This window comes from Chiloscyllium punctatum, chromosome 46, assembly GCF_047496795.1.
Source record: "Chiloscyllium punctatum isolate Juve2018m chromosome 46, sChiPun1.3, whole genome shotgun sequence".
NCBI lineage: Eukaryota > Metazoa > Chordata > Chondrichthyes > Orectolobiformes > Hemiscylliidae > Chiloscyllium > Chiloscyllium punctatum.
This window is the reverse complement of record NC_092784.1, coordinates 39488663-39513580: the sequence shown is the minus strand read 5'-3', so window position 1 is coordinate 39513580 and position 24918 is coordinate 39488663. Positions and strand designations below refer to the sequence as shown.

Sequence of the window (24918 nt, the reverse complement as noted above, 5' to 3'; positions counted from 1 at the left end):
GGAGCAAGAAGGTCTTGTTACCGTTGTTAAAAATCAAACAACACCAAGTTACAGTCCAACAGGTTTAATTGGAAGCACTAGCTTTTGGGGCAGCACTCCAAAAGCAAGTCCTTCCAATTAAACCTGTTGGACTATAACCTGGTGTGTGATTTTTAACTTTGTACACCCCAATCCAACACTGGCATCTCCAAATCATTGCTACAGTTGTACAGGATTCTGGTGAGACCTGAAATATTGCACACAGTTTTGCTCTCCCTACTTAAAAATGGATGTATTTGTGATAGAGGCAATGTAGTACATGTTCGCCAGACTGGTTCATGGGGTACTGTGAATGCTAGAAATCTGAAACAAATGCTGGAGAAACTCAGCCACGAATCCAGTATGACTTTCTTCAGAACCGATGCCCCACTAGAAACATTAATTCTGTTTCTCTTTCCATAGATACTGCCAAACCTGATGAGTTTCATAACAGTCAGTGATTGTCAGGATTGTCGTACGGGGAGAGATTAGATTGACTATTTTTGGAGCTTAGAAGAATGAGAGGAACATAAAATTCTGACAGGACTAAACAGACCGATTGCAGGAACTCCATTTCCCCTGGCCAGAGAGTTCAGAACAAGGGAGCATAGTTTCAGGATACAGAGTAGTTTTTTTAGGAACAATTGAACCAATGGAATTCTTAACTACAGAAAGCTGTGGAGGTCAAGCCACTGAATGTTTTTAAGAAAGAAATCAATAGTGAAGTAACTCCACAGGGGCCAATGTCCTGTCACCAAGTCAACCTTTATTTGCATGTGGAAAAGTCCTTCACACTGATCCAGCTCTATCAGAGTGAACAGGATGTTTGACAGTCGTGTTTCTATCTGTCAGCCAGGGCTCCTTGATTGGATCAGATTAACAGCCCCAGCCAGGGAACTGAGATTCTATGAGGTGCTTGTTACAATCACTACATCCTTCCCCCTCTGAGTCCAAGGACATTGGCCTGGTTTTTATTGTAGCTCCTCCTGGGGCATTTTAGCACAGGTTCAGGTTCTTCTGACTCTGCCTCGGATACGGGCTATGTGTAATGCACAGTCGCATTATTCTTGCGCCCAGAGAATTTCATTCTCTTCTCCAGGTGGCAAAGACTTTGAGGTGGCAACATCCATCGTGTCCATTTCAGATTCTGAGAAATCTTCAATGCTTGATGGAGTGGGAGAACCCACTGGTTCTGACAGCCTTTCCGATTGCTCTGAGGAGCCAGACACGTTTTGCTGCTGCCCCATTTGCAGGTTCACAGCTTTCATACGGTTCACATGCTTGTTCAAGTCCATCACATCTACTCAAATTTTGTATGTCATGGGGCCTGACCTCATGTCGACAATTCCCATGGATCCAACTTCGCCCGCTCCCCCCCCCCGAAATAAATTGTCTCTCTCACATGGCGGAGTCTTGTATCCAGCATTGGCCTCCCTGATGCCATTTCACCTTCCCCACCAGGTCTGGGAAGATCAGAGAATCTGCCCAGTAGGAACTCTGTTGGAGCTATCCTTGTGGTTGCATGAGGGGTGGTCCTTTAATCAAAAAGGATCTGGGACTTCGGTACTTCGTGAATCTATAGGCGGCACGGTGGCAGTGGGCGGCACAGTGATTAGCACTGCTGCCTCACAGTGCCAGAGACCTGGGTTCAAATCCCGCCTCAGGCTGACTGTGTGGAGTTTGTACATTCTCCCCGTGTCTGCGTGGGTTTCCTCCGGGTGCTCCGGTTTCCTCCCACATTCCAAAAATGTGCAGGTTAGGTGAATTGGCCATGCTACATTGCCCATAGTGTTAGGTGTAGGGGAATGGGTCTGGGTGGGTTGCGCTTCGGTGGGTCGGTGTGGACTTGTTGGGCCGAAGGGCCTGTTTGGACACTGTAAGTAATCTAATCAGCTGTTTTATTAAGTTTGCCTTCAAAGTTTGGACTGCTTTTTCTGCCAGACCACTGGATGAAGGATGTTGGAGCTGCCCATGTATTTCTGACCCCATTCAACCTTAAGAAATACCCAGAGTCCCTGTTAGTAAACAATGGCCTGTATCTGTGACCAACACATCCGAGAGTCCGTGTATTGCAAAAGATACATGCAGTTTTTCTATCGTTATCCCCGTGTTTGACCAATGAACTCTGTACCTTCCAACCACTTTGAGTGGGCGTTCACAATGACTAAGAATATTGAACCCATGAAACGACCTGCATAGTCAACATGTAATGGTTTAGGCAGCCATTCCCATGAATATGGTGGAACTGTTGGTGGTAATTTTTGTCCTTGTTGGCACTCTCAGCAATGCCCCACCAATGCAGCTATTTCTGCATCCAAGTCTGGCCACCAGACATAACATCTTGTCAGCATCTTCATTTTGGAAACGCTTGCATGATCCTGGTGGAGTTCAGCCAAACTCTGGTGGTGTCTTTGCTCGGGGCAATCACTCTTGCTCCCATAATAAATTATGTCCTCCACTGTAATCTGGTCTGTCTGGGTCCAAAAGGCTTTCAGTTATGCTTGTGACAGCCCTTTGTTTCCCCCATTACGGTTATTAGTCTGTGATGTTGCTGAATGAACATAGAACACAACGAGCAACATAGTCAAGCAGAGAAAACACTAATAAGAGCTGTAACTGTGATATCAGGACGCACTTCTCACAGAGATTAGTGCAACCTAGAACTTTCTCCCTGCTGTAATCCATCCCAAAACATTTGCTGCAGTTAATTGGAAAGTTGAAAACTCTGCTGACGGAATTTAGTTGATTTAAGGAACTTGGAATCAAGAGCACTATCCAGTAATAGCTGATAAGCATCTCATATAAATACTAACATCAAAGTATGTCAATACACAGGAAGATTGTGAATGGTGAAGGGAAGTTACTCACTAGATTTGAACCAGAATTCAGGAAAGTTATGACACAGAATGTGTTATTTCTAAGTACAATTTTGAAATGAATTAGCAACCTGTGTGCTGCTGAGCACAGCAAATGGGTTTCATGTAAGGAATATTAATTTGGAATTTGTGGTCACACTTGATTGAATCCCTTTGGACAAGATGTTTCTTCTTTTTATATGATCAATGCTAGTGTTTGCCTTTGAGGATGAGATGATGAACTATTAACCTGTGAAGTTTGGACAGTGGCTGTATTGATACAGTGTAGTGCGTTACTGGACCAGTAATCCAGAGGCCCTAGCTAATACTCTGATGGCATGGGTTCAAATCCCACCATCATGGCTGGTGGAGTTCAAATATAATTAATAACCTCTGGAGTTCTCAAGTCAGGGACTCTTGGGGTGAGGAACACTATCATTGCACCATTCGCTTCCCCATTCACCAACTATCCACTCCCCCATGAATCCCCATTCACTTTCCTTGATATCCTCTTTTCCAATTCATCCTAACCCTTTAGATGCTGTACCTCTGTCAGTGTAACACTCCCTTGTAATCAGCTCAGGATTATGAGCAAAGGTTTATTCTTCATTCCGAAGATAATACTTACTCCTCTGGTGCAGAATTCCATCTCAATTAATATTGATCTGTCCCCAGCCCATCACAGAATTCCGGGTTTGACAAGTTCAAAAAACTGCAAGGTTCAGAGTTTATAGCTGCACAAACCTGAGTGACTGTTTGGAATAAAATCCCCATTACTCTCTGTATCACAATATGAAAAATTCATTATTGTAGCCAAGATCAGAATGTTCTGTCTTTTTTGCTTGCACAGAAATTGACAGGGCTGAGTGAATCAGAGACTGATTTTGAAATAAATCCATAAGTTAAAGAACAGCGTTGCACAATAGCCAGAAAACTTATCAAAATTTCAGCTGCTTCCCCTCAAAAACATTTCCCCTTGGATATATTCCCAATCTCATGAACCTCTTTTGTTGCCTCTCAAAACTCTCTCCAGTTCCCCTCAAGACCCTTTCATCTCCCTTCAAGCCTCCCGCTTTCACTCCTCAAAACTCCCACCATCTTCCCTCGAGCCTCTCTTTATCTCCATCAAAACCTGCTCCAAACTTCCTCCATATCCCTTCAAGTTTATCTTCATCTGCCTCAAACCTTTCTCCAACTCCCCTCAATTCTTCCCCGCTACTTCTTCAAATCTGCCAATTCCTTTTCACACTACATCCATCTCCTATGAACAATACACCACCCAATTTGCCCCTAAATCTCTCCTTGATTCTCCTGAAACCTCCGCATTTCTCTCCCTCGAACTTTCCTCCATTTCCAGTGGAGACCAAATGTCCAGCTCCTGGCCTCAGAACAGATCTGTTGGACTGGGATGGGGGTGAAGATTGTAGAGACTGGGAGAACAATTAACAGCCAGTCTGAAACCCACGCACACAAAAGGACATTCCTATTCATAAAATCACCTGCAAATGCCTCTGTTTCAAGTCTAGTATAGCTGTTTTTCAGAAGGTTTGAAAAATAGACCACGCTCCAAACTTAACTGTGTTTCTCTCTCTCTGTCCATAGACGCTGCCAGATCTGCTGAACTTCTCCAGCACTTAGTCTTTATTTTTGTTGGTTAATATTCTACTTTGTGTTCAGTCACACAGATGTTCAGTGAGCTGAGAAACTTTGAGGTTATTATGAAGATGGAACGAATATATGTGGAGAAGAAACGTGAGTGCTGCAGTCTGGAAGAAATTTTCTGTGTTTCAATTTGAAACATCACCCTGCACTTTCCCTGCAATTCCCCTAGAATTGAAACGGAGAGTTACCAAGTTAATTCAGTGGTGAAAGTCCTCGTTTGTGAATCGCTGCAGTCTCTGTGGTGTGGGAACACCCATAATGCTGCTCGGGGCATGGGGGGGTGGTTTGACCCAGCAGGAATGGTGATAAAGTTTCAGGTCAAAATGGATTTGTTTTGCATCCAAAAGCAGGAGAGAAGTGGAGAGGCGTAGTGAGAGAGTTCTAGAGCTTAAAGCTTGGCAATTGAAGTCAAGGCCACTGATGATGAATCAACTAAAATTGAGTATGTACATGAGGCTAGGATGAGATGAGAATAGGACATCAGAAGGTTGCAGGACTGGCAGAAAAGTCACATCCAACCTTAGGAAGAATTTTAAAACACAAAGTTTAAGAATTCCAGACATGATGGGACTTGGAGCCAGTTGATTACTGAGGACATGGATGGATGCTAAGTAAATGGGACTTTGTACATTTGTGGAGTGAAGGTATGGTGACCTTTATGACAGGTAGAATCTGGGAGGCCAGCCAGGATGAGAGTGGAGTCTGGAGAGATCAAAAGATGACAGCTTCAGCAGCAAGTGGGCTGAGACTAGGGCAGTACGGGCCATGCTGTGGAGAGGAGAGCTTTGGTAGTGGAGAGGATTTGCAGTCAGAAGCTCAGCTGATGTTCAAGTGGACCACCGAGGCTGCAAAGGCTCTGGTTCAGCCCCGGAACTTTGATGCCTCAAGAAGTGACCTGTTGTTATCATCCAAAGCAGATTATATAGTACACATCATCGTGAGTTGAAGATCAAAGAGTCGTGAGCCTGTGGAATTCATTACCATAGGAAGGATGTATTCAAGAGGTGGCTAGATATAGCACTTGGAGCGAATTGGATCAAAGGTAATGGGGAGAAAGCAGGTTTAGGCTATTGATTTCGAATGGTGATATAGTTTGTGATGAATGGCAGAGCAGGCTCGAAGGGCTAAATGGCCTCCTGCTGCTCCTATCTTCTATGTTTCTATGAAGTGATTGAAACTTCCAAATAACTCCGATGTGCTTTATCTCCCAGTTTCTCGGCTGTCAGAAGAAATGCAAAACTCTCACACTGATTTCAGGATGAAGCTTTCACAGGTGAACAACAGTAAGTAGTCTGTAAACCCAATGATGAGATGTTCCTTTAATTTAAAAATGCAGTGTGTTATTTCGAGGGTCAACTGTTGTTCCAGATGTTCAAAATTCACAAGTTCATGTTCAAAAAGGAGTCTGTTTCCTTATCACTGTCCATCAATCAGCCTAGTCAAAAGTGATAACACTTCAACATAGCTGATTATGTGCTTTCTGACATATGGAAGAAAGAAATTAGACTGATGGTGCAGTGGGATGAAAGGTTGGTCAGAAATGTTACTTGAACATTCAGAATGTTGGTAGAACCAATATGATCTATTAAAAGATAGAATCGGAGTCAACCAGGAGCAATCTAGGTCGAAGGCTACCAGATTAATCAAAGTGTGCGAGGAGCTTTGAATGATCAATGAGGGTTCTCAAGACCATTCACTTCATTAGCAGATCTGCAAAAACCCCATGAAATTTCCATTTCTTGATAGAAACATAGAAATCATTGAATTATTCAAGCTTTCTCTGCCGTTCAATATGATAATGACTGATCCTCTGTCTCAATGCTATGTTCCCACTTTTTTCCAATACCTCTTGATGCCTTTAAAATCCAAAGTCTCTCTCTCTCTCTCTTGAATATATTCAGTGACTTGACCTCCACAATCTGCTATGGTAGAGAATTCCACAGGATTCAGTGTATTTTGAAAACTTTTTTTTATCATTCCAGTCTGAAATAGTGTACCCCATATCCTGAGACACTTCCCCCACCCGCCCCCACCCCCAACTGTTCTAGTCTCCATAACCATGCAAAGTGTCCTCCCTGCATGTAGTCTGTTCAGACCTTTTAGAATTTTATATGTTTCAATCAAATCCCCTTTCATCCTTCTAAATGCAAGCAAATACAGGCCCTGTCGAACCAATCTCTTCTCAGAGGACATTCCAACCATCCTCTGATCAGCCTCATGGAACTCTGCTATACTTTCTCTGTGGCATTTGTATCCTTTTTTCGAAAAGGAAACCAAAACCTCACACTATACTTCAGGTGTGGTTTCACTAAGGATCTGCAAAACTGCTGGAAGACATCCTTACTTCTAAACTCAGTCCCAACAGTGTGGAAACAGGCCATTTGGCCCAACAAGTCCACTCTGATCCTCTCCCCTAGACCCACTCCCCTACCCTATCGCTTCACATTTCCCCTGACTAATGCACATCCCTGAACACTATGGGCAATTTAGCAAGGCGAGTTCACCAAACCTAAATAACTTTGTCTTGTGGGAGGAAACCGGAGCAACTGGAGGAAATCCATGCAGGCACGGGGAGAATGTGCAAACTCCACATAGTCTGTCATCCGAGGCTGGAATCAAATCCAGGTCCCTGGTGCTGTGAGGCAGCAGTGCTAACCACTGAGCCACCGTACCCCCAAGATTTTTGTTAAGAATCCCTACTGTGTGGAAACAGGCACTTCAGCCCAATAATTGCTGGGCCCCTTGCTGAGATATTTGTATCATCAATAGTCACAGGTGAGGTGCCAGAAGACTGGAGGTTGGCTAACTTGGTGCCACTGTTTAAGAAGGGTGGTAAAGACAAGCCAGGGAACTATAGACCGGTGAGCCTGACCTTGGTGGGCAATTTGTTGGAGGGAATTACTGAGGGACAGGATGTACATGTATTTGGAAACTGATTAGGGATAGTCAACATGGCTTTGTGCGTGGGAAATCATGTCTCACAAACTTGATTGAGTTTTTTGAAGAAGTAACAAAGAAGATTGATGAGGGCAGAGCAGTAGATGTGATCTATATGGACTTCAGTAAGACGTTCTACAAGGTACCCCATGGGAGACTGATTAGCAAGGTTAGATCCCACGGAATATAGGGAGAACTAGCCATTTGGATACAGAACTGGCTGAAAGGTAGAAGACAGAGGGTGGTGGTGGAGGGTTGTTTTTCAGACTGGAGGCCTGTGACCAGTGGAGTGCTACAAGGATCGGTGCTGGGTCCTCTACTTTTTGTCATTTAAATAAATAATTTGGATGTGAGCATAAGAGGTACAGTTAGTAAGTTTGCAGATGACACCAAAATTGGAGGTGTAGTGGACAATGAAGAGGGTTACCTTAGATTACAACAGGATCTGGACCAGATGGACCAATGGGCTGAGAAGTGGCAGATGGAGTTTAATTCAGATAAATGCGAGGTGCTGTATTTTGGAAAAGTATATCTTAGCAGGACTTATACATTTAATGGTAAAGTCCTCGGGAGTGTTGCTGAACAAAGAGACCTTGGAGTGCAGGTTCATAGCTCCTTGAAAGTGGAGTTGCAGGTAGATAGAATAGTGAAGAAAGCATTTGGTATGCTTTCCTTTATTGGTCAGAGTATTGAGTACAGGAATTGGGAGGGCATGTTGCGGCTGTACAGGACATTGGTTAGGCCACTGTTAGAATATTGCGTGCAATTCTGGTCTTCCTATTGGAAAAATGTTGTAAAACTTGAAAGGGTTCAGCAAAGATTTACAAGGATGTTGCCAGGGTGGGAGGCTCTGAGCTACAGGGAGAGGCTGAACAGGCTGGGGCTGTTTTCCCTGGAGCGTTGGAGGCTGAGGGGTGACCTTATAGAGGTTTACAAAATTATGAGGGGAATGGATAGGATAAATAGACAAAGTCTTTTCCCTGGGGTGGGGGAGTCCAGAACTAGAGGGTATAGGTTTAGGGTGAGAAGGGAATGATATAAAAGAGATCTAAGGGGCAACTTTTTCACGCAGAGTGTGGTACGTGTATGGAATGTGCTGCCAGAGGATGTGGTGGAGGCTAGTACAATTGCAACATTTAAGAGGCAGTTGAATGGGTATATGAATAGGAAGGGTTTGGAGGGATATGGGCTGGGTGGACAGGTGGGACTAGATTGGGTTGGGATATCTGGTCAGCATGGACGGGTTGGACCGAAGGGTCTGTTTCCATGCTGTACATCTCTATGACTCTATGACTAAGTCCGAGTATCCTACCCAGACCCATTCCCCTGCATTTACCCCTGACTCATGCACCTGAACACTATGGACAATTTAGCAAGGCCAATTCATCTAACCGGCACATCTTTGGATTGGGGGAGGAAACCCATGCAGACATGGGTGCAAACTCCACACAGACAGTCGCCCGAAGCTGGAATCGAACCTGGGTCTCTGATGCTGTGAGGCAGCACTGAGCCACCGTGCTGCCCCTGTTGAAATTAGGACTAGAACCAATCGATTAAATCTTATTTTCAGTCAGTAGTTTGGTATACATAAACTTAAGGCAGAGCATTTAAAGTGTGCTGACCATTTCAGAATTCCAGAAGCCTAAAGTTGCTTAAAGTTCACTTACAAAGAAGTTTGACAAACATCCAAATTAACAGCTAAAATTAGGTATCAAAGGACTTTCTGCTTTCTTTTAAGAAAGGTCTGTCTCAGACTCAGCTGCCGTCTTGTGTGAAGATTTATCTAGGGGCATGTTTCACTCAGCAAGGAGGCCTAACTGCATACAAATTTCAACCAGGCTGTCGGGAACTGTGAAATCTGCAAGTTCTCATCAGTATCATTGTGGCTACTGTCCTGAGACAGATATATATCTCCTGATGTGATTGCATTGCTTGGATTTATTCAAGCCTTCTAATTACTGTGCTTGTAACATTGCCAGGGTTGAAAATCAAACTGAGAGCAGGGCCAGAATGATTGTGAGCTTTACTTAATTGAAAATAGAAATAGCACTGAAACTCATACTCAGAATGCTAGAAAATTAAATATTGGAAATTGAAACTGTCCCAACTTCACCCACTTCTCGTGAATTAAAATTCATGCTTTGGCACTTAAATCCACCAGCCATACACAGTAACTTCTAAATCCTCCACTGCTGTAAACTTGCCTTTTGTGTTCAGCAATAAAATTGACCAAAACAACGAGACTTTTAACTTCAGTATTACAAATGTTTGGTCAAAGATTTTCATCTTGCACTCACAAGACAAGTCATAGGCATATTAATAAATGCTGGCAAATACCAATAAATGCTGGGCCAGCCAATGGTGCTCCGTCCGACAATTGAATTTTAAAAATACAGTAAGGTGCAACATCTTGTACCGAATGAGAACAGAATGCTAATTGGTTGGGAATGGACTGGTAGAGGTGTTGCCATGAAGAATGCACCACTTAGATGATGACCGACAGTTTACGGTCAAGCTAGTTCAGATTTAAACTGTCAGGCAGCAGATACAGAAGCTTGAACAGACGCACCAGCAAGTTCAGGAACAGCTTCTTCCCGGCAATGATTAGACTGATGAATGGACTCTTTAACTCCAAATGACTCTGATCTTGCTAATGTTGATCTTGCCTGATGCATGCCCTGTATGACTTAACCTGTATGCCTCTGTCTGAGTTTTTCTTTTCTCACCCTATGGTCTTTACATCCTTGTTTACTATGATCTACCTGTACTGCTTGTGAACAAAGCTTTTCACTACTTACGGACACATGACGATAAATCAAATCGATCAATCAAACCAGACTGCCCAACTTTGATTGGTTAAGGCAGTGTCCTGAAGAATTAACCAGGGAAAGGTTGTGCCCATTTTGTTGCATTGAAACAGATACAGTCTGTCTGCAAAGAAGAAGGCACAATTTGGTAACATGTAGCTTCCAGTACACAAGTCTGACTAACAATCTGAAATTATCAATGTAATTCTTAGCAAATTATAAATTATGAAATGGCATTTTCTCTTTTCATTCTTACACCTTGTGTTAATGAATGCAAAATGTAAGGCCTTTTTACAACAATTCTACGGCACCAAATGACTATTTATTATAAATCCCTGTCCCATTGCTCTTGCAGTCTCATTTCTTGTCTTTGTATGCCTAAAGGTAACTAATCGCTATGTTAAAGCTTTGCCAGTTTCTGTCCTTTTCCAAATCCCCTCTGCCTGAAAGATCATTCTGACCTTCAGTCACTTCCTTCAACATGATTTGGAGATGCCGATGTTGGACTGGGGTGTACAAAGTTAAAAATCACACAACACCAGGTTATAGTCCAACAGGTTTAATTGGAAGCACCAGCTTTTGGAGCGACACTCCTTCATCAGGTGATATCACCTGATGAAGGAGCGTCGCTCCGAAAGCTAGTGTGCTTCCAATTAAACCTGTTGGACTATAACTTGGTGTTGTGTGATTTTTAACTTCCTTCAACATGAACTTTGATTTACTGGGTCAACTGTTTTTTTGGGAATGTAGGGAGATATCCCCTTCTCCTGTCCTGTCATTGCAGCACCCACACTCTGAACATATGATTTTTTATTCAATACCGGATATTTGTGTATTTAAGTATAGATGCTTTAGTAAGTGCGAATATTATTTAAAAAACTTTCACAGCAATGTCTCACAGTTAGATAGTTGGAAAAATCACAGCCCATTGTCTGAAGAGCAGTGAAGTTTGTTTCCTTGCCCATATTTACTCCTTGAGCATCAACACTGAAAACAGATTATTGGGTCTTTTGTCATGTTCTGTTCTCTCCCACAAGGGAAAACGTCTTTTCAGCACCTACCTTGTCAAACCTCACTATATTTCAACAAGATCACCTCACATCCTTTGAATTCCAATGAATGCAGGCCCAACCTGTCGTCATCGCCTCCAGAAGGCATTTAATAAATCAGATGTTTTCAGGGCTGTGGAAAAGGATCAGAGGAATCTAATTAGCTGAGTTACACTTTCAGAGAGTCAGCATGAATATGATGGTCTGAATGGCTTTCTGTGCTATAACCAAGCAATGACTTTGTAATTCTATGACAAGGTACCACACTTAAGATGATTAGAAAGACTGACATGGTGGCATATTTTGGAGTTTGGAACAAAATATTTGGGATAAAGTGTATCTAGTCTGAATGGTGAAGTGTGACATCAGGTGCCTAATCTTTCAATGATTCAAGGAATGTAGATTTATATCTATCCACAAACTTTTCATAATTCCTGAACCTGTTCATGCACAGCACAGTGGCAACATGAGGGCTATTCTCCACATAGTGTCATGTCAGAAAGATGTTCTGTCTCCCACACAAATGGGATATAATTCCAGGGCCATTACAATGCCAGGTGTGTGGGGCGCACATCCAAATCACTGGCAGATCATATCAGTAGAAGGACAAAGGCAGCACATGCAAGGAAATACCACCATCTGTAAGCGCCCCCACAAAAGCCACGCACTATACAGTTATCCTGGATTTTTAAAAATATTTGTTCATAGGATAAGGACCTTGTTGGCTAGGCCAGCATTTGTTGCCCATCCCTAATTGTTCAGAGAACAGACAGAGTTAACTCCATTGCTGTGGGTCTGGAGTCACACGTGGGCCAGACCAGGTAAGGATGGCAGATTTACTTCCCCAAAGGGCATTAATGAACCAGATGGTTATTTATGACAATCAACAGTGGTCTCAGGGTCACCATGAAATGATCTTTGCGTTCCAGATTTTTATTGAATTCCAGTTCCACCATCAGTCATGGTGGAATTCAAACTATACCCTAGACCATTAGCCTGAGGTGCTGAATTGCTAGTCCAGTGACATCAGCACAGTCTTCCCAGATTTTGCTGTTCATTCAGTGTTGCTGGGTAAAAGTCCTGGAATTCCCTCCCTTAACGGCACTGTGGATGCCCCTTAGGGCTATGTGATAACCCTCAGGTTAAATCACCACTAGTTTCTCTCTTATGAGACAGCTACCCAGTAGTCTTCTGGGATAGTGACAATTTTACCTTTACCCTATGGGACTGTAGTGGTTCAAAAGGACAGTTGACCACTTCCTCCAAGGCAATTAGGGGTGTCAAATTATAGGAAAGATGTGAATGCATTGAAGAAAGTTCAGAAGCGATCTGCACAAATGGTGCCACGAACAAGAAACTTCAGTGATGAGAATAGATTTGCGAAATTGGGACTATTCTCCTTAGAGAGATGAAGGCCAAGAGGAGATTTGACAAAGTTGTTCAAAATCAAGAGTAGGTTGGAGAGAGTAAATAGGGAGAAGCTGTTCCTACTCATAACAGGAACAAGAACAAGAGTGCATAGATTTAAAGTGATATTCAAACAAGAACATGAGGAATGTTTTCACACAGCAAGTAGTTAGGGTATGAAATGCACTGCTTGGAACTGTGGTGGAGGTAGCTTCAACTGAGGCATTCAAGAGGACATTGAATGGTTACTTGGATAGCATTAGTGTGAAAGGGTATGGGGAAGTAGCAGGAGATTGGCACTGGATAATGATGCTCATTTGAAGAATCAGTGCAGTCATAATGAACTAAATGCCCTCTTGCACTTCCTTGCCGATGTTTTAAATATGTGTGCCGTCTTTCTAAACTGATATTCAGATAATTAGGTGCCCTCTGGTCCTGGCTGTTTTTGGTGCTTCTGGAGAACAGCCACACCATCACAAGTGTGCATTTGACTGGGTTCAGAAACACTTGTGTGAATAGATGAGTCACAGTTAGCTAATGAGAAGTTTCAGGGGACAAGGTTGCAGTTGAGAGTAGAGCAGAGTTTTAGCTCCACCCCTTGTCTCCCTCCAAGACTTGCCTTTGAACTTCCATGACACTTTCCCCAACTATTTCAGATTCTCCTTGTCTCCTTTTACTTCACTAAACTATCAAGTCCCCCAGCCACAATTCCAGATAAATATTTTCCTCATTCTTCCTGTATTTTATAACTTCCCCTCCCACCAGTTTATTTACCTCATCTCTGAAATTCACTGTCAGTTCTAATAATTCTGTCCCATCCTTACCTTTCAAATTCACCTCCATTTGTCCACATTTGGCAAGAACTTGTGTATCTCTCCATAAGCACCTTCTAAAGTGACCACTTCCTTCTAGGAGTTCAAGGGATTTAAAATATGTGGGAACATACCATTTGCCTAGACTCATCACACTGACTTGGAAGTATCATTCCTTCACTGTCACTGGATTAAAATCCTGGAATTACCTCCCCAGCAGCATTTTGAGGAGGTAACAAAGGTGATTGATGAGGGTAGAACAGTAGATATTGTCTACATCAATTTTCGTAAAGCTTTCAACAAGGTTCCTCATTCACTCATCCAGATCACGATGACTTCACCACATGGATTCAGAATTGCCCTATCCATAAAAGGCAGAGGGTAGTGATGATGCGTTTCAGGCTGGATGACCATGACTAGTGGTTTTCCAGAGGGATCTATACTGGGACCTCTGCTGTTTGTGATATATATCAATGACTTGGAAGAAAATGTCGATGCGTGGATCAGTAAGATGATACAACGATTGGGAGAATTAAGGATAGTATAGAAGGTTGTCAGAATGTTGCAGCGAGATATAAATCAGTTGCAGATTTGAGTGGGGAAATGGAGATCGAGTTCAATATGGGTAAGTGAGAGACGTTGCACTTTAGGAGATCAAATGTTAAGGAATGGCAGGACCCCGAACAGCACTGATGTATGGAGGGATCTTGGTGTTCAAGTCCATAGCTCCCTGAAAGTAACTACTCCAGTATATAGGGTGGTAAAGAAGGCATATGGCATGCTTGCCCTTATTGATCGGGGAATTGAGAACAAGAGACAGAATAACATGTTGCAGCTTTATAAAGCTTTGGTTAGGCCACACTTAGGGTATTGCATTCAATTCCAGTTGCCACATTACAGGAAGGATGTGGAGGCTTTGGAGAGGATGCAGCAGAGGTTTACCAGGATGCTGCCTGGATTGGAGGGTATAAGCTACAAGGAGAGGCTAGAAAAACTCAAGTTATTTTCTCTGTAGCGGCAGAGGCTGAGGGGAGACTTGACATAAATCCTAAAAATTATGAGGTGCATGGATAGGGTTTACGGTCAGAATCTTTTGCCCAGAGTTGAAATGTCTAAAACTAGGGGACATGCATTTAAAGTGGGTGGGGGTGGTATGGAGTTCAAAGGGCATGTGAGGGGCAGGTTTTTTTACACATAAAGTGGTATGAGTCTGGAACACACTATCAGTGGTGGTGGTGGAGGCAGATATGATAGAAGCATTTATGGGACTTTTAGATAAGCACATAACTATGCAAGGAATGGAGAGATAGGGACCAAGAGCAGGCAGAATGAATTAGTTTAATTTGGCGGCATGTTCTGTGTAACATCTTGGGTTGACAGGCCTGTCACTGTGCTACACAGTTCTACGTCTGTCTACAGCACTTGCACTGCAGTGATTCAAGAAGAAAACTGACTACCACCTTCTCAAGGGCAGCTAGGGATGGGCAATAAATGTTTCCCTAGCCAGCAATTTTGACAAGCTGTGAATGCTTTTTTTTTAATGTTCAGCATGGCTCCACCTCTTCACTTAATCACAACCTTCAGAACAAAATGGACTTTTGGCTCTTGCTTAACATAAAATATGTGCTCACATGTGACACTTACCTGAAAGTAGAGTAATAGGCTAAACACATCAGGCTGGTATGAGAACTAATTACTCATTTCACTTTTAGCTGCACAGACATTCGATGAAATAAGGCATGCACAGACTGATTTCAAGATGGAATATTGTCAGCTGAAGACAAACAGTGAGTGGATTTAAAGCCTGAAACATCACTTTATCCCCTCATCCAGAAATGCTTTGCACAGAGTTGAATTAAAGCAGTTCTTGAGCCTGATGCAGTCTTGTGGATGCTGTGAGGTTAAACTGAAATATATGTCCCATTGTCACAGGATAAGTTCATAGAGAAGACCATCTCCTTGAAGGCTTGAGAGATCTGGAGGAGAATTACCAAAAGTTCATTGACCGAGAGGTCACTGGTGTTGCATGAGGCTATTGCACATCATAATGCGATGATAGTCCCATCATTAGAAACTATCCAATGCACAGAAGGAAATAAAAGATTGTTCCCCCAATTATTTCTATTCAATCTTGAATGATTAGATTAGATTCTCTACAGTGTGGAAACAGGCCACTTGGCCCAACCAGTCCACACTGACCCTCCGAAGAGGAACCTACCCAGACATGTTTCCCTCTGATTAATGCACCTAACACTACAGGCAATTTAGCATGGCCAATTCATCTGACCTGCACATCTTTGGACTGTGGGAGGAAACGGGAGCACCCAAAGGAAACCCACGCAGACACGAGGAGAATGTGCAAACTTCACACAGACAGTCACCCGAGGCTGGAATCGAATCTGGGACCCTAGTGCTGTGAGGCAGCAGTGCTAACCACTGATCCACCATGCTGCCCTCCATGTTGCAATGGATTTGATGGATAAAAATTAAAATTTCACGTTAAAAATAGCAGAAGTATAACACACTGAAATAATTTCTTAGACATATAGAACATCAATATTGCTGTGAGAGGTGACAGCCTGATGAAGCTCTTCATCTTGCGCTGTGCAGGATACAATTGTAAGAATGCATTGCAAATCTGAAAGTGAACAACAATTTGTACTTATTGAGAAGAGGGTGCTGATTGATTGGAAAGAAGGATCAGTGGTGGCATTGTCATAGAAATTAAAACTGACATCTATTACCTGGCAACACCTCTACCAATTAAATTCATTTTCCAACAATCATACCCTCATCCAGTATGACCTTGTAATTTGATCACCAATCCCCAATTCCTCTTCATTGACTTTGAATGTGTTGTCTTTCAGATTAATTAACATCTGTCCCTCCAGCCTCTGTTTGAAATATTCTTGGTGTGACAGGTTTATCCCAACCATGGGGCGGCACTGTGGCTCAGTTGTTAGCACTGCTGCCTCACAGCGCCAGGGGACCCGGGTTCGGTTCTAGCCTCGGGTGACAGTCTGTGTGGAGTTTGCACGTTCCCCCCGTGTCTGCGTGGGATTCCTCTGGATGCTCCTCCAAAGATGTGTAGGTCAGGTGAATTGGCTGTGCTAAATTGCCCATAGTGTTAGGTGCATTAGTTAGGGGAATGGGTCTGGGTGGGATACTCTTCGGAGGGTCGGTGTGGACTTGTTGGGCCGCAGGGCCTGTTTCCACACTGTAGTTAACCTAATCTAAGCAGCGTCAATAACTGCATTCTGTGTAATTATGTATGGATAGTTCTTCTGTAATCCGATGGTTGTGTTCTTGTGCAACCCTGTGTTATAGAAAAATCATGCTTCAGAAACAGCGCTTGCAGTGTTAGCGATATAATCGCGTTACAGCCAACATACAAATTAAAAACAGAAAGCAATGGAGAGAGGATGAGAGTCAGTGTTTCAAGTCTGGTATAACTCTTCTTAAGGGCAAATTATCCCAGATGCTGTTTTGCATTTTAATGGCAAATATTTGACTGAAGGTTCTCTTAGAGTAATGAAGAGCTGTTTAGGGGTAATTATGATAGAGATTTCAAGCAGTTAAATTCAAGAGGGGATATTCATCATTTGGCTGTTTATTGTTGCTGGAGTTGTGAAAATTCTTTTTGAGAGATTTACCTTACCAACATATCTACTGGGAATTCTCTGTAAATGCACCGAGAAAGAGTTTGTTCTGTGTCATTCTACCTCATCAAAACTTTATGGAAGTCACCGGTAAATTACGTAGATGTTTCCTACATGGACAATAGCAGAATCCACAAATAGATCTCTCTATGGTGAACTTTATCAGGACAAATAATGTTATGATGGTTTGCACAGACAATATAAGAGGCAGCGTTAAAAAAGTCTTACAAATGTGTAACACCACGAGCAACTGTTTGTGCGGAGTTTGTACATTCTGCCCTTGTTTGCATGCGTTACGTCCGCGTATCCAGTTTCCTCCCACAGTCCAAAGATGTGCAGGTTTGGTGAATTGGCCATGCTAAATTGCCCATAATGTTCAGGGGTGTGTAGGTTAGGTGCATTAGTCAGTGTTAATAGGGTAGGAGAAAGGGTCTAGGTGAGTTACTCTTTTTTGGGTTGGTGTGGACTTATTGGGCCTAATGGCCTCTTTCCACACTGTAGGGATTCTATGATTATCTTGAGATAATCTCTCTCAGTAAAACACTACTGTCGATTAGAGACAAGCACTGAATAGCAGTTTAGGTTGCTTCAAGAACCGTAAACACCAATCCTCTGTCCAGAGCCCAGAAGAAGGCCAGCATTGGTATGGCTGCTAATATTTCCCCAAGCACCAATTTAACTCCCAGTTCTATTACCAGTCCCAAACCTCCATTAAAGAGGTGATGATGAGATTGTTGATATATCAGACAAGTTTGAATTCCGGGGAGTTCCCAAACCAAACCAGGAGAAACCAGGATAAAGGGTTGGGCATTTTGAAAAGGGGATGCCCTTGAGTCTGGGTAAGAGTAGAGGAAAAGATGATGCCGGGCAAGAGAAAAGCACAGGATGTTCAGATGGGTTCCCTGAATGTGGCAGCGCAGGTCAGTAGAGTGGTCAACAAGGCATACGGCCTGCTTTCCTTCATCAGACAGGGTATTGAGTACAAGAGTTGGCAGGTCATGTTACAGTTGTATAAGACTTTGGTTCGGCCACATTTGGAATACTGCGTAGACTTGTGGTTGCTACATTACCAAAAGGATTTGAATGCTTTGGAGAGGATGCAGAAGAGGTTCACCAGGATGTTGCCTGGTATGGAGGGTGCTAGCTATGAGGAGATGTTGAGTAGATTAGGATCGTTTTCATTGGAAGGAAAGAGGTTCAGGTCTACAAGATCAGGAGAAGTGTAGACTGGGTGGATAGCAAGAAACTTTTTCCCAGAGTGGAGGACTCAATTACTGGGGATCACGAGGTCAAAGTGAGAGGGGAAAAATTTACGGGGGATATACATGGAAAGTTCTTCATGCAGAGGATGGTGGAGAACCTAGAATGCGCTGCCAACAGAGGTGGTAGGGGTGGGAACGATAGCGTCATTTAAGATGTATCTAGACAGATACCTGAATGGGCAGAGAGTAAAGGAAACTGATCCTTAGAAAATAGGCAGCAGATTTAGATAGAAGATATGGATTGGCGCAGGCTTGGACGGCCGAAGGACCTGTTCCTGTGCTATAATGATCTTTGTTCTTTGGATGAATTGGCATTCGTCACCTTACCCACAGTTACAGGACATCCTCCTCCTCTGGATCGCCTACATCACCATGGGCGGCAAGGTGGCACAGTGGTTAGCACTGCTGCCTCACAGTGCTAGAATCCCAGGTTCAATTCCTGCCTCAGGCGACTCTCTGTGTGGAGTTTGCACATTCTCCCCGTGTCTGCGTGGGTTTCCTCCGGGTGCTCTGGTTTCCTCCCACAGTCCAAAAATGTGCAGGTTAGGTGAATTGGCCATGCTAAATTGCCCGTAGTGTTAGGTGAAGGGGTAAATGTTGGAGAATGGCTCTGGGTAGGTTGCGCTTCGGCGGGTCAGTGTGGACTTGTTGGGCTGAAGGGCCTGTTTCCACACTGTAAGTAATCTAATCTGCAGTGACCCATGCTTTCCCCAAGGCCCTGAGCCACCCTGTCAGATGACACTATATCAGACTAGGTGTGAATGACGAACAACTTTTTCACCTTTCACAAGAAGAAATGTGCCATGTCTTCAAACCAAACAGCTCCCTGTAGCTTTTTCAAATGTTGAAATACCTTCATATTTAATCATTTTTGTGGACGTTTTGGATACCTGGGTTTGTCTTTCTTTGAAAGAGATCAATGGCAATGAGAGTACAGTGGAACATTTATTAACAAGGCATTTCTGGATTGTCATATTTCTTGGGATACTACATATTTGAGGATAAGTTTATGACTGTCAGATTGTACTGTCTGCCTATTGTTTGCAGTTATTGGTGAGCAGTTGCTGAAGGGAGGGAATTCACAGCAAAGCTGTCCTGTTTCTGAAAATAATTTTTTTTTTGTGGTTCCTGAATGTCCATTTAAATAGTGACTGGCAAAGTTCCTAAGCAAGCTGTGTCTGCCAAGATCCCAGGTATAAATCCTGTGTTTGTCAACACCCATCTCCACGTCAGAGCATCCGACTGAGAGCTGTCGGCATCTTCAACCTTCTACTTTTCTCCCTCAAGAATTAAGGTCACTTGTCTAAAAGTAGTTCTTTCCTAAATGAATCTCTGCAGTGAGAAATCTTTATAATTTCATTTTTTCATGCGTATGTGTGTGTGTTCGTTCATCCATGTGCTTGTGGTTACTTAAAGGGTTAAACATTTATATATATTACAGCAAACTAAGTATGTTAACCAGTTTTTCATTTTCATTTATCAAGTTTTGTTTCATAATTTTAATGATTGTAATGAGGCTGACCAGGTGAATCTCGAGGATGAGATCACTGTTAGGGCTGTTAACCTGGGCCAGTCAGGGAGCCCTGGCTTACAGATATAAACAGAAGTGTTACAGGTTCTGTTTGCTGTCAGGATTGGCTCTGAGTCAGCTGGTCAGAATCCATGTACTGTGCATACGTAAATGAAGGATGACAGGTTACCGGCCTCTGTGCAATTATTTCAATAATAAATCAATAATTTTGTATTTGTTAAAGAACCCTGATTTTTATTTTAAGTCTAGTATGGAAAAAGCATAAAATCTGCCAAATCTAGAACCAATGTGAAACAGTTAAATGACTACTTAATGGAACAGTGGAACTGAAAAGAGACGGTGCACAGCTCTCAGCCCCATCCAGCTCTTTGATCATGCAATAGACAACCATGAATTTTCTGTAGAAAATGTCTTCTGAAGTAACCTTTAGGTATTAACTAGCAATGCCGAAACAAAGCAACATATAGAACACATCTCTTTATCAACTCCACCGGAAAATAGTGATGTTAATATCAATGAGAAAATAGGAGAGAAAATTCTCTATAAAGAAAGCATTGCATTGCAAAGAAGGAATGATTAAAAGTTGCAGTGTTGGTCTTTAAGAGAAAAGTTACTCCCTTTCCCTAGCTTGTTAACTCAACAAGCTTAATGGCAAAATTATCTTTTTAATCTGTTCAAAGCATCAGTGGTTTTGTTATGCACACATCTGGAAGAGTCGATGAATATTTAATCTGCAACACACAAATTTTTCTCGTAATTTAAGAACGATTTGGTACAGCTGGGGCCAGCTCCACCATGTAAAAGTTTAGGATGTCTGAGTTTGACATTTGAGTCCAGCTGTTTGAAGATGCCACTGCAGGAAGTATGTCTGAGGATATATTTTACTAACCCATGCATGCACGCTGTCTGGCACTGTTCCCAGAGAAAAGGAAATGGTGGTGGGGGTGGGGTGACCACAGAAATATGGAAGCGTAGATACACAATAATTATGCTGAGAGGACATATACTGCAAAGCTTTTTGTCTTGCCCTCATAGGACAAATAATTTGTTGAAGCAATCACAGCAACATGGGAAAGGGTGATTGAGTGGTAAGTTATCTTTGATTGGTCAACATATTGCTTTGAAGAAAGCAACTGCAAACTGTAGGTTTCCCAGCTTCTGTAAATGTGTTTATTCATAGGTAAATTGCAATTCAGGCTGTGGATCAAAGTCTGGCATCATTTATCAGAAGACCACTCGACAATCTGTAGATATTCTGGCTCTGACAAAATGTTCCTGAAGCAATTTAACATTTTTCAAGGGTTTTCGTGAAATCCATATATTGTCAGCTTGTGACACTTGTAATTCTACTGTTTGGAAGTAGTAGACAAGAGTGCAAAGGACAAAAGTGATGCAAAACCAAATGTGAAGGGCAGGTAGCATTACTGAAAAGAAATGTATACCAGTTTAATGATTTTATTGTTGCTGGTGACCTTACCTGTTTTGCATGTAAAGTGGAGTTTGTTTTCTGTTTTAGTGACATGGATGTTCAATGAGCTGAGGATGGCCCAGGCTGATTTCAAAATGGAGCTTTCTCAAATGAATTATGACAGTAGGTGCTGACAAATAATTTTGTGAGTTTCCATATCTGAGAATGTTCTCATTTCTGTTAGGTTGCATTCCTCAACGTTACATTTTAAGATGAATAATGGAAAAACAATCATAACAAAATTGAACAGTGGATATACTTTGTCATAGAGTTTTGAGAAGATTTATAGCTCAGGTTGAGGTACTGGATGTAAGATTGCTCGCAGATACTTTGTCATCTGTGGGTCTAAGAATTGTTGAGGTGTCTCAATGCTGTGCAAGCATATATTAACCACTTGGATTACAATAAGGTTTGGCATACAAATTGGGCTATAGATTGGCCTGTTTTTAAAGCATTTTGCAGCCTACCAGGACTCCAGAATGAGCAGGAACTCCTTATGAGCAGACTAACCACTATATTGGACGGACAAGTGACATCCTTGATTCATGCCTGTTGCAGGCCCTTTGGGATTACAAAGCCTCACTCCCTGTTGCAAAATTGACTTACTCATCCTCCCTCAGGAAGATTCTAACCCTTGTCTCCTTCACCTTATTCAATGCTCTGAGAATTCTTCCCGTGTCCGTGTGGGTTTCCTCCCAGTGCTCCAGTTTCATCCCACAATCCAAAGATGTGCAGGTTAGATGAATTGGCCATGTTAAATTGCCCTTAGTGTTCAGGGATGTGTAGATTAGGTGCATCATTTTAGGGATAAGTGTAGGGTAATAAGGTAGGAGAATGGGTCTCGGTGATTTACTCTTCGGAAGGTCAGTGTGGACTTTTTGGCCCAAATGGCCTATTTCCACATTACAGGGATTCTATGATTCTATGAATGTGAAAGGTACTATTTAAATGGAAGTTCTCCTCAAGCTTTCTTCCTGGTGTGATCCTATTTTAATGCAAGTGAATTTGTGTGGTCCCAGAGCAAACATCTGTAGTATGAGAGTTGAGTGGATGGTTGGGAGAGGGGAAATGGGGGCTTCACTTGTTGAATGGGGTGTTGGGGTTGATTCAAGAGTCATAGGAATTGATGAAAAGGTACAAAACAAAAAGGATCATCAACTTCTTTGTAGTTCTTCTGTGCAGCAGCAGCAATTAGGCCTCAGAGAGCTGCCCAATAGGACATGCCTACCAGCAACAACAAGAGGCAGTTAATTTTAGAAATCAGATCGAGCTCCACGGCAACGACCATTGCTTCAGAGGTAATGACTCTGAAATCTCATCTTCTGACGTCACTGAGATTTGGAAAAACTTGCTTTTCATACCTCCTAAATCACACAGGTGAGCTTCCCTCCAACAATCTTCAACAGGGTCAGTAGGCAGAATGGAGATCCATAAGAGGCTCCACTCCACCCTTTGAGAAAATTCTTATCCACTGTCTCAATCCCATAATTCAAGACTGCCATAAAACTTTGATACAATAACTGGCAGGACAGTTACTGCTTGATGGGGAATTGTGAAAGCAGGATACTGGAGAACCCTGCTAGCTACCAAACTCACATTTGTTTATCTCTTCTGCAGTTACAAAGAGGTTCAGCGAAATACGAAGTGCACAAAGTTGGTGGAGAGTGGAACTCAGTCAATTAAAGAAGGACTGTCAGTATAGCTAATGTGTTTCCATGGCAAAACTGTTCAAGAACACTATATCACGGAATTATCATGTTGCTGAAGGATGCCATTTGGCCCATTGTGCCTGCACTGGCTCTCATATCTCCTGCATTTTCCCCATATTTCTGCACTCCTTTACTATCCAAAAATAAAACAACAAAGCATTGAACGATGCCCAGTCTTTGTCGAACTCTGGCACTGCACAAATACAAGAAATTATCAGAATCTCCACTCAACGAATGAGAGGAAGAATTGCCCAACCAGAGCATCCGTTGGAGGTGGGCACATGCCAATGATGTCACCCTGCTTGGTGGATAATCCTGTTGGCTATGTTCATGGTTTTACAAAAAAAAGTTCCATGCTGGGAGTGCATGTGAAGGAGATGTCCTCTGTGGTCAAAGGATCGGGGTTTGCTCATGACTACAGCAGCAAAAGCATTACAAGGGTTCAAGGCTTATAATGTTCCAGTGGTCTTTCATGTTCTGAATTGGCAGAGAAAGTTGCAGCAAAATTTGTAGACTGAATATACTCGGACATGAACTCTGTTCAAATGAAGCACATCTGCAACTCAAGAGTTAGAAAGTGGGTGATGCACACGGAATAGAAATGTTAATTCAATCCCAAGGCAGTTGATGAAGTACTAAACTAGACAGTAATATATTTCTATAAAACCTGTTTATTCATACGACATAGTCTTGAATATGTTTGTCTTTCACCCATCACTACAGAGTCCCCATTACATTAAATATAATTTAATACTTTAAATTTTGCACTTCAAAATTGTTAATATAGAAGTTTGGAAAATAGGAGCATGAGGAAGCCATTCAATATGATCATGGCTGATCATCCAACTCAATACCCTGCTCTCATTTATTCCCTTTGATCTCATTTAGCCTTAAGAGCTATATCTAATTCCTTGCAAAAAACATTCAATGTTTTGTCCTAACTGCTTTCAGTGGCAGAGAATTCCACAGGCTCAACGCTCTCTGAATGAAGACATTTCTGTTTATCTCAGTCCTAAATGGCCAACGTGTATCCTTAGAACCAGTCCAGGGAGCTCTAAATCATTGCAATTGTGTTTAATCTGTCTAGTCCTGTTTACTTTTTATCTGTAACCCATTCTTCTAAATTCCAGTGAATATAATTCTAACCAATCCAGTCTCTATATTAGTCCTGCCATTCCAGGAATCAATCTGCTAAACCTTTGTTGTATCCTCCCATAACCAGAATATTCATCCTCAGATAAGAAGGCCAAAACTGCACACAAATATTAAATACTATTTTAATAAACCAAATAACCAAATTAGATAAAATTAAAAGTCCCTTAAATGGGTGCTGCAAGGGTAAAAACACTAAAATAAAGTGCACAAAATTCAGTTTTTTTGTTGAGGGAAGAGGTAAAATGCCAGTCTCTGTATACCATTTTACAAAACCCATAAAAGAAATTCAGCCAAATCAAACCAAGTTTACTAAATTGCCAGCCCCTTACTGTAACACAGGATGAAACCCAAAAGAAACACTAATTCAAATTAAAATGTAATTTTGAGTAGGGTTAATGCGTATGTGGTGCCTATCAGTTACTGAAAATTAGTCTCTATATAGAGTCGTAGAGATGTACAGCATGGAAACAGACCCTTCGATCCAACCCGTCCATGCTGACCAGATATCCCAACCCAATCTAGTCCCACCTGCCAGCACCCGGCCCATATCCCTCCAAACCCTTCCTATTCATATAACCATCCAAATG

At 42.3% G+C, this 24918-nt stretch overlaps 1 protein-coding gene across 1 annotated transcript in view; it reads left to right on the top strand.

Moving 5' to 3' along the window:
• Positions 1-23811, top strand: part of LOC140467903 (uncharacterized) — a 154414-nt gene extending 130603 nt beyond the window's left edge. Inside the window, exons 14-18 of the mRNA XM_072563979.1 lie at positions 4551-4625; positions 5747-5818; positions 15260-15334; positions 21516-21590; positions 23085-23811. Of these exons, the coding sequence (XP_072420080.1) occupies positions 4551-4625; positions 5747-5818; positions 15260-15334; positions 21516-21590; positions 23085-23173 (386 nt within the window). The 3' untranslated portion in view covers positions 23174-23811. The remainder of the gene's footprint in view (positions 1-4550; positions 4626-5746; positions 5819-15259; positions 15335-21515; positions 21591-23084) is intronic.
• The last annotated feature ends 1107 nt before the right edge of the window (positions 23812-24918 follow it).